Source organism: Xyrauchen texanus, chromosome 37, assembly GCF_025860055.1.
Source record: "Xyrauchen texanus isolate HMW12.3.18 chromosome 37, RBS_HiC_50CHRs, whole genome shotgun sequence".
NCBI classification, from domain to species: domain Eukaryota; kingdom Metazoa; phylum Chordata; class Actinopteri; order Cypriniformes; family Catostomidae; genus Xyrauchen; species Xyrauchen texanus.
Window position 1 is genome coordinate 35,161,515 of NC_068312.1, and position 10,270 is coordinate 35,171,784.

At 36.5% G+C, this 10,270-nt stretch overlaps 1 protein-coding gene across 2 annotated transcripts; it reads left to right on the forward strand.

The window, feature by feature from the left end:
- Positions 1-1,389: 1,389 nt before the first annotated feature.
- Positions 1,390-9,797, forward strand: LOC127631192 (LHFPL tetraspan subfamily member 3 protein-like). Of its 2 annotated transcripts, none has more exons than XM_052109226.1 (6): positions 1,390-1,503; positions 1,590-1,717; positions 3,822-4,256; positions 4,353-4,586; positions 8,159-8,226; positions 9,136-9,797. In XM_052109226.1, the coding sequence occupies exons 3-5, from the start codon at positions 3,839-3,841 to the stop codon at positions 8,182-8,184; spliced, it is 678 nt and encodes a 225-aa protein (XP_051965186.1). In that variant the 5' UTR covers positions 1,390-1,503; positions 1,590-1,717; positions 3,822-3,838; the 3' UTR covers positions 8,185-8,226; positions 9,136-9,797. The 2 variants fall into 2 exon arrangements, with proteins under 2 accessions (XP_051965186.1, XP_051965187.1); XM_052109227.1 differs by having other exon boundaries at positions 4,353-4,580.
- Positions 9,798-10,270: the final 473 nt, after the last annotated feature.

The window sequence follows — 10,270 nt, forward strand, 5'->3', positions numbered from 1 at the left end:
ATACCTAAAAACATTTATGCAGAGCTACGTTCCCACCAGAAGCCTGCGGTCGGCTAAGGAACGTCGCCTTGTCATACAAAAACAAAGAGGCACCAAAACACTTTCCCGGACTTTCAGTTTCATCATACCACGGTGGTGGAATGACCTTCCCAACTCAATCCGGGAAGCTAACTCACTCTCTATCTTCAAAAAACGGCTAAAAACACATCTTTTCCATAAGCACTTAACCGGTCACTAAAAAAAAAAAAAAAAAAAATTATTTACATTTCTTGTTGCACTTAAATCTGTTTGGTGTACTATTCTGATGATAGTGAAACTTTGTAATATGGCACTTTTTGTAAGTCTCCCTAAGATGATTCGCTGATGTTCTTCCTCTTTTGTAAGTCGCTTTGGACAAAAGCGTCTGCCAAATGAATAAATGTAAATGTAATGTAAATGTAAAATATATGAAATAAAATACAAATATTACAGTAATATGTAACCTGTATTACAGTAATTACTGTAACCTTTGGGATTCGTAGGAATTACAAAAGAAAAAACTATATCCAAAAGTGACGCATTGCTGTAATGAGGATTGGGGAGAAAATATGCTTAATTATCATGAAAATATTAAAATGTGAAAAATCTTGGATGATATATTCTTATGTATAATCTTGGATATATTATTTAAATATTTTTAAAATTAAAAATTTTATTAAAAGAAAATTGAGTAATATGTAACTTGTATTACAGTAATTATATTACAGTAAATACTGAAAATAATAGGAATTATAAAATAAATAAATAAATGAAACGTCTGGATGCATTGTAGATATGAGAATTGGGGAGAAAATATGCTTAAATAGCATGAAAATATTAGAATGTGAAAATCTGGTCCTACATAGGCTCTTTATTCAGCCATTCTCTAGTGCAAAATTTGTTTCTTATTTTCTTATTTCTTGTGATTTTAGGGTGAAATGTGTCTGGGACATGTTTGCAAGAGATTCACCCATTAAATCCTTTTTAATGTTAAAGTGCTGTTCCAAACACTAATGTTCATGTTCACTGACAGTAAACCTGCTCTCCGATGCACAGATGAACTTCCTCCTACCATTCACACATTACTGCCATCCCTCTGTCTTTCTGCGTATTGTTTATCTTGTGCTCTTCTGAAATGCATCGCTTGTGCCGTCTCTTACTCTCTCACTTTGTATCCTTCACAATGTATAACACTTTTAGAATCGATGAGCCATAACTCTCTCTTTCCCCCGCGGGGAATGATCATTTAATTTTCTCATTCTTCTTCAGTGGGCTTGCATTGCTGCCTCCTGCATGTGTGTGTTTGTGTTCAGAGGCCCTCCCCCCAATCAGAACCCCCCCCCCACACCTCCTTTCTCACACTCTCCTCTGCGTCCATATGTGCGAGGAAGATGGTTGCCATCGGTGTAGGCCTGTTTTTAATGTCGCACATCCTGCTACCGTAAATCCCACTGGGAGGAAGAGAAGAAGAATCCCTCCATCCAGGTCATTTTCTCTCTTTATCTCACACCGCACTCTTGTACAATGCTGTTCTTCATTAATTACATTTTGATGTGATTTTTGCCACTCAGTTCCTGTTGTGGGAGGAAGAGACCTGGAATCAGGCAGAGCTGAGAAGTGAATCTCCTTTCATCCATCCGTTTACATCCTTTTCCGTGCTGAGATCAGGTTTTGTGGTTTGGATTGTGAGCATTTTACTGTAAGCATTACCTTTCATGTTCAACTGTTCATCTGTGAATCTGTGAACATCATTTCACTTATAATCTTTGGGTAGTGATAAGTGATTTTTATGTTTAATAATTTCCTTGCACTCATTACACTTGCAATACAGGACTTTGGTGTTATCATGGAATTTTGGTCATTTTTGGACATATTCCATGGCAATATTTGTTTTGTTGTTGTTCCATTCATTATTCACAATACATTTTTATTTATTTATTTTTTAACCATGGCACTTTGTTAATACTTTTGTGTTTTTGGACCATAGTAATACCATATTGTTGGGCATATTACTATACATCTGATTCGTTTTGTTTTTATAATTTTTTTTAATTCGTTTTTTTGTTTGTTTATGTTTTTTTTTAATTTAATTTATTTTCTTTTATTTAGTTTCAATTAAAATTTTCCTTTACTTTTTTGTTTTATTTCTGTTTGTTTTTATTGCTTTGGTTAATCACCTTTTCACTTGTATAGTCCTGTGGTGTGACTTTAGAGAGATTACAGAAGTATTCTCCCAATTAATTGGAGGTCATAAACATTTTTATATATTATGAATACAAGCCCAATTCCAAAAAAGTTAGGACAGTATGAAAAATGCTAAAACATAAAGGAGTGATTTGTAAATTATATTCACCCTTTGCTATATTGAACGCACTATAACTAAACATTATATGATGACCTTGTTTTTTTTAAAATGTACAGTCATTTCAAATCAGACGATTGCAACACGCTCCAAAAAAGTTGAGACAGGGGCAATTTAATTATTTAATAACAATTTGACGAGTTGAAATAACAAGGCGATGTGAAACAGGAGATATTAAACAGGTGAGGCAATCGTTTCATAGTATATTGGGAGCCTCCAAAAACAACCTAGACCTTCAACAGCAAGGATCATTTGAGACTTGTCAATTTGCCAACAGATTCTTCAGCAAATAATCCAGCACTTTGAGAACAATGTTCTCCAAAGACAAATTAGAAGGATTTGGGCATTTCACCCTCTACAGTGCACAATATAGTTAAAAGATTCAAGGAATCTGGTCAAATCTCGGTGCGTAAAGGGCAAGACAAAAACCACTTCTGAATGCGTGTGATCTCTGATCCCTCAGACGTTACTGACTTAAGAAACATGAATCTGTAATGGATATCATGAGCATGGGTTTGGGATAACTTTAGTTACCTTTGTTAGTCAACGCCATTCGCCGCTGCATCCACAGATGCAAGTTAAGACTTAACTATGCAAAGCTGAAGCCGTACATCAACATTGTCCAGAAGCGCTACCGACTTCTCTGGTCTCGGTCTCATCTTCGATGGAAAGTAGAACAGTGGAACTGGGTTTTATTTTTGGTCTGCAGAGTCCACATTGCAAACAGTTTTTGAAAAACAAAGTTGTTGTGTTATCCGGGCCAAAGAGGAAAAGGGACTTCCAAGCTGTTATCAGCATCAGGTCCAAAAGCCAGTGTCCGTATGGGTCAGGGGTGTGTCAGTACCCATGGCATAGGTAACTTGCACATCTGTGAGAACAACAAATGAAATTTTGGAGCAACATACAGTATAGTGCCATACATAGGTGAGCACTGTCTTTTCCAGGGACATCCCTGCATATTTCAAACCACACAGATTTCAAGTGCATGGCTGTGAAGCAGAGTGCGGGTGCTAGATTGGCCTGCCTGCGGTCCTGACCATCTCCAGTTGAGAATGTGTGGTGCATTATAAACACATTAGATGGCAACCAAGTCCTCGTACAATTGTGCTGCTGAAGACCTGCGTTATGGATGAATGTGGGAAAACTCCTCTTTCTAAACTTAACAAACTTTTGTCTTCAGTGCTCAAATGCACTGAATAAGTGTTATTAGAAGAAATGGTGATGTTTCACAGTGGTAAACACTTAACTGTCCAAGTCTTTTTGGAGCGTGTTGCAATAATCTGATTTGAAATTGCTTTCAATATAGCAAAGGGTGAATATAATTCAGAAATTCTTTTGTTTTTATTAGCATTTTTCATACTGTCCTAACTTTTTCAGAATTGTGGTTGTATATATAATTGCACCAATGTCATGCTTGTATTATTGTGATTGTTTCCTCCAGATCTCCACAGCTGCATCATGCTGCATCACTCCTCCGAGGTGGCCCGTCTGTATCAGACGGAGTTCATCCGGAGTGCCCGGGCGGTGGGCGTGCTGTGGGCGATCTGCACGCTCTGCTTTGCCATCATTGAGGTGGTCATTCTCATCCAGCCATCCTGGGTGGGCACACAGGAGCTGCAGTTCCGTGGAGGGGGACCGGCTCCTCCCTCCGGTACCCTGGGCCTCTTTGAAGTGTGTTTGGAGACAGACTGGCCTGTCCCGGATTGCCGAGGGTCTCTGCACACTCTGACCCCACTGCCAGCTTTCCAGTCGCCCGCTGTGCTGGTTTGCATGTCTCTTACAATGGTGTGGGCAAGCGTGGGATGCCTATGTCTGTTCAGGTTCTGCAACGCAGCAACGGTTTATAAGATATGCGCATGGTTGCAGCTGACAGCAGGTGAGACATTTCTTTGGTTCATGTGACACATTCAGAAATTTCTTAACCAACATATTATCTCTCTTGCATTCATAATCTTCTCTGTTCTTCTCACAGGATTCTGTTTGGCCCTGGCGTGCGTGTTGTTCCCAGACTCCTGGGCGTGTGCTGAGATGCGTGCTCTGTGTGGGGAGCGTGTGAGTAGTTTTTCTCCAGGGAACTGCTCTGTGCACTGGGCATACATACTCGCCATGCTGGGGGTTCTTGATGCTGGCATACTGGCCACGTTGGCTTTTGTATTAGGGAATCGGCAAGATGCCCTGCTGCCAGAAGAGGCCAAGGATGGTGAGGGTAAACACTTCACCCATTGTTCTTCATCAGTTTAAGTCTATTAGTTTAGTAATACTTTTTTTTCCACTAAAGCAACTGTTGTTTCTCAAGGAACACAAATATTATCAATATATTAGAACATTAAATAGGTAAATAATTAATATTAAATAACAAATATTCCTTCAAAATAAAAATGTATTTACAATTTTTTTAGTAAGGTAACAGGTGTCATCAGGCTGCTGGCTGTTTGATTGTCTAAAAGGCATATTTAGGCAGTGTAAAAGTAATCCACATGACTCCAGACTGATAGTTTGGTGTAAGAAACAAAAAATGCTTATTAAAAAGTTTTTAACTTTAAATCATTGCTGGGGTAAACTTCAATAGTGGTGAATGGGAGACCACAGCAAATTTGATTTTTGCTTTCCTATTAGGTCCAACAGCAAAAGAAAAAAATTCACTACACTTCCACAACTTTACAAAAAAGGCAAAATAGAGAGATATGGATCAAAGGGATAGTTCACCCACAAAATGAAAATTATCTCATCGTTTACTCGACCTCATGGCATCCCAGATGTGTATGTTCTCTTCTGCAGAACACTGAAAGATTTTTAGAAGAATATCTCAGCTCTGTACATCCTCACAACACAATGAATGGTGACCAAAATGTTGAAGCTCCAAAAAAGCATACAAATGCAGCATAAAAGTAATCCAAATGTCTCCAGTGGTTTAATCACTGTCTTCTGAAGCTATCTAGTTGGTTTAGGGAGAACAGACCAAAATGTAACTAATTTTTCACTATACATTTTGCCATTGCAGTTTCTTGGCACGATCATGATTTCAAGTGTAGGAGATTTTATCAGATATAATCAATGTAAACATTGTTGATTTGTACCACAGTTATATCTGACAGGCAAACATGCAGTTTACTGTGTGTGCATGAAGGCCTGAGGTCGTAATGGAATGTGTGCTCCATATATGTGTGACATATGAAGGTGTGTGCAGAATAAGCATTACGTAGGGGGCTTTCATGACCGCTGGGAGAATTTATCTCTTCCAAAGGTGGTTCTGTTACTTCCTAATATGGTCAGACCAGAGTCTGAGGATGATAGATAATGCATGTTCAAAAAAAGGGTAAGCCCCACCTTGTTTGAGGAGATGTATTTAAGTGAACGGAACCCAGAGTTAGTTAGTTAGTTGCTCTGCAGAATGACTCGACTTTATTGGTTGTAATAATAAAGTCTAAATTTCTGGAATCAAAACCTAAGAATTTGAGAGTGATTCTTCACAGATTAAGGCAAAAACCTACAACACAAGCTCTATTACATTTCCTATAGCAACATTTAGTGCTCTGCACATGCATCACAAAGAAGTGTAATCAAGCTTGAAATCATGATCGTGCCTAGAAACTTTAATGGCAAAATGTATAGTGGTCTGTTCTCTCTCCAAACCACTTGGATTCAGATGACATGGATTAAACCACTGGAGTCTTATTGATACATTTTATGCTGCCTTTATGTGCTTTTTGGAGGTTCAAAGTTTTGCTCACAATTCACTTTTGTTGTATGGACCTACAGAGTTGAGATTTTCTTGTAAAAATCTTTGTTTGTATTCTGCACTAGACATTTTTTTTCTGGACTTGCGTGAGTGTAAGTAAATAATGAGACATTTTCATTTTTGGACGAACTATTCATTTAAGAGAGTCAGAAGAAAGAAAGATGACAATTTACTGTCAATTCCTCAGCAGATTGTTTTGAAGTAATGTTTACTAGTTATTTTAATTAATGCCAGGGTGATATAACAAGAATAATGTTTTAAATGCACATTCAATTATACAATTTAAAATATATATATTTTTTACTAGGGTATTATTATTAAAATGCAAATGAGACCCTATTATTACACAGATATCTTAAATGTAGTGTACAGATATACAGTTTTAATAGCGTTCTGTTTAGCACTGATCATAATAGCATCATTTTATCAGTTATTTAGATTGATAGATTTACAATGGCAGCCAATAGATTGGAATAATGTACAGATTTTGCTGTTTCGGAAGGAAATTGGTACTTTAATTCACAAAGTGGCATTCAACTAATCACAAAGTATATTCAGGACATTACTGATGTAACAGAACCATCACTATTTGAAAAAAGTCAATTTTGATAAAATCTAGACAAGCCCCATTTCCAGCAGCCATCACTCCAACACATTATTCTTCAGTAATCATGCTAAATTGCTCATTTGGTGCTAGAAAATCACTTACCATTATATCAAACACAGCTATTTGGTTCATTAAATAACGGTTCATTGAGTGGTGGTGGCGTAGTGGCTAAAGCGCAGGGCTGTTAATCAGAAGGTCGCAGGTTCTAACCCCACGGCCACCACCATTGTGTGGCACTTAACTCCTGGTTGCTCCGGGGGGATTGTCCCTGTAATAATTGCACTGTAAGTTGCTTTGGATAAAAGCGTCTGCCAAATGGATAAATGTAAATGAAGCTTAACATTGTCTTTGTGTTTGTTTTTGAGTTGCAACAGTATGGAATAGACTGGCATGTCTTAAGGTCAATATTAGGTTAAAAATGGCAAAAAAGAAACATCTTTCTCTAGAAACTTGTCAGTCAATCATTGTTTTGAGGATTGTAGGCTATACAATGCTTGAAATGACCACAAAAACTGAAGATTTCATCCAAAGGTGTACACTACAGTCTTCAAAGACAAAGGACAACTGTCTCTAACAAGGACAGAAAGAGATGTGGAAGACCAGATGTACAACTAAACAAGAGGATAAGTACATCAGAGTCTCTAGTTTGAGAAATAGACGCCTCACATGTCCTCCGCTGACAGCTTCATTGAATTCTACCCGCTCAACACCAGTTTCATGTACAACAGTAAAGAGAAGACTCAGGAGGACTTATGGGAAGAAGAGAAAACGGAAAAGCCACTTTTGAAACAGAAAAACAAATAGAAATGTTAGAGTGGGCCAAGAAACACAGACATTGGAAAACAGATAATTGGAAAAGAGTGTTATGGATCTTAACCCCATTGAGCTTTTGTGGGATCAGCTAGACTGTAAGGTGCGTGAGAAGTGCCCGACAAGACAGACACATCTATGGCAAGTGCTGCAGGAAGTGTGGGGTGAAATGTCACCGGAGTATCTGGACAAACTGACAGCTGGAATAACAAGGATCTGCAAAGCTGTCATTGCTGCACGTGGAGGATTTTTAGATGAGAACTCTTTGAAGTAGTTTAAGAAGTTCAGACATTTTTTTCAAATTGTAATAGTAATTTTTCACATTATTAATATCCTGAATATACATTGTGATCAGTCGAATACCACTTTGGTGAATTAAAGTACCAATTTCTTTCCATAAGAGCAAAATCTGTACATTATTACAAACTTTTGGCCGCTGTTGAACGTTGCTAAATTAAGGCAGAAGTGCATTTTCACAGTCTGTTATAAGGGTCCACTAACTAAATTCCCATGTTTATTCAGATGTTCATCCTCATGTTGACATTGACATATTGTTTTTTTTTAATTTAATTTATTTTAATTGATTTTATTTTAAAGAAATGCTGTTTCCTCTCTTCCTCAGTGACTGGATTGTTATTGGCAGCGTAGGCCTCGGCCTGAGCTGTTCTCAGATGTTGTCAGAGACTGCAGGTAAGACAGCAGATAGCAAATTCAGACTCTAAGCATCATTTATTATCTCTACGCTCTTAAAAATGAAAGGTTTTACAGGCTCAAACCTTACTTTGAGTTATCTGATGAATAGTGCTGCAAACAACCTTTTAAAGATGGATTTGCATTTCTTGAAGGAAATACCAGCACTTGCAAGGGGGCAAAATGATAAGGTTTTATCATTTTCATTCATGTCTAAATGAAATGCTGCATCATAGCTGCTTTGCCACTGTTATGACCATTAGCACGCGTCTTGCTTTTTGTCAGCTGCACACAAGAATCAAAGGTGTTAAGATGGCTATAAATGGTTAAATCACGTACAAGACCTCCGTGAATACAGCATGGGTCATTTGAAATAATGCTTTTTTGTCATCTTTGGAAATAAATGACTGTGACTGTACTTGTATGTTTGGTATATCTTTATAATTGTTGAGAATTAGTTAGGTTTAGGGTTAGTGGGGTTTAAAGCTCAAAATTGTCTGTATAAAAGTGTAATGTGACTAAAATCTGTCTGTAAATGTATCTACCTGTTACATGTTTTACATTGTCGAAAAGTGGTTAAGTTTAGGGGTTGAGTTAGGAGACCTGAAATATCGATATGAATATAATGCAACTAAACATTTACATTTCTAAGTATAATAAAATATATTGCGGTTAAACACAAACTTGTTAGGTGTTGCTTTTGTCTCCAATTATGTCATTATTTCTTGCCCATTTCCCTTGTTTTTATAATTTGCCAACGCCCTTCTATCTTCTCTGTAATTGACGCCATTATCGTTCTCACTCTTTCAAATGGCTGTTTTATCATCTCATCAGTCAACTCATTAGTCATTCTGTCAAATAATATTGGCATCAAAATGTGTGAAGGGATCTGTCTCTCTTCCCCCTCAGCGTGACGTCATGGTCCTGATAGTTCTGCTTACATAAGCTGTCTGCATAGAAACAGTCTCCTGGCAACCGTATCCAAGCCCCATCTCCCTGGACGGAGGAGCATTATTGTGATCTTGTGATAGTGGCTGTCAACAGAGAATAGGAAACACAGAAAAGGCTTTTTAATCCTTTGGAACGTTTCTACTCACTGTATAGTTTAGATTTCTGTCATGCACAAACAGATCACATGAATGTGAATTTCATTGAAGCTGTGAGATTAGATGATTTTGTCAATAGTCAACCAGACATTGTTGTTATGTCTTATTTCTGTTTGACTGCATTGCAAGGACCATTATTCAAGATTTCTGTGATTGTTCTTATGTGCATGTATGTGTCTTAAAATGAGATCTACAGTCAAATGTAGAAAAACAGTTCTAATATTAGGAATATTATTAATACTTTAAATGATATTTGTTGTTATTTCTGTCAGCAAACCTTTTGATAATTAAGAGGTACACTTTTTAACCTATTGTTAAGATTTACGCATTTCAATTGAATAATTCCATCATGTTGAATTGTGTAATATTTTTAACAAAAATAATACAATTTTAAATGTTTAAAATTTTGTTAAAGATTACTCAATTAAATTTGATGGAAATATGTTATAAAAAAATGAAATGAAAAATTTTAAAATAATTTGGCAACACTTTACAATAAGGTTCCATATCATCACCTTCCTAAAATAATGTCTATGTCTTTTTCAGGTTTTTCAGAAAATACAAAAACTAAACCAAATATCATGAGGAGATGATTTAGGCAAAAAATGAAATAGGACATTATTTTAGGAAGGTGGCGATATGTTAACATTAGTTAACTGCATTAGTTAACATGAACTAACAATGAACAATACTTATTGAACAATATTTATTAATCTTAGATCATTTTATTTTCAATTACTAATATATATATTTTTAAAGTTAGTTATTAGTTAACATTAGTTAATGCACTTTGAACTAACATGAGCTAACGATGAACAATTGTATTTTTATTTAACATTAACAAAAGATTAATAAATGCTGTAAATATATATTGTTCATGATGCATAATGCATTAACTAATGTTATCGAATGGACTCTTATTGTAAAGTGTTACCAAT

Excerpts from the sequence above, each read along its gene's own strand:
- LOC127631192 (XM_052109226.1), top strand. The coding sequence starts at position 3,839 with ATGCTGCATCACTCCTCCGAGGTGGCCCGTCTGTATCAGACGGAGTTC. Across the intron at positions 4,257-4,352 it reads ATGGTTGCAGCTGACAGCAG|GATTCTGTTTGGCCCTGGCG; the intron begins GTGAGACATTTC and ends TTCTTCTCACAG. Across the intron at positions 4,587-8,158 it reads AGAGGCCAAGGATGGTGAGG|TGACTGGATTGTTATTGGCA; the intron begins GTAAACACTTCA and ends TCTCTTCCTCAG.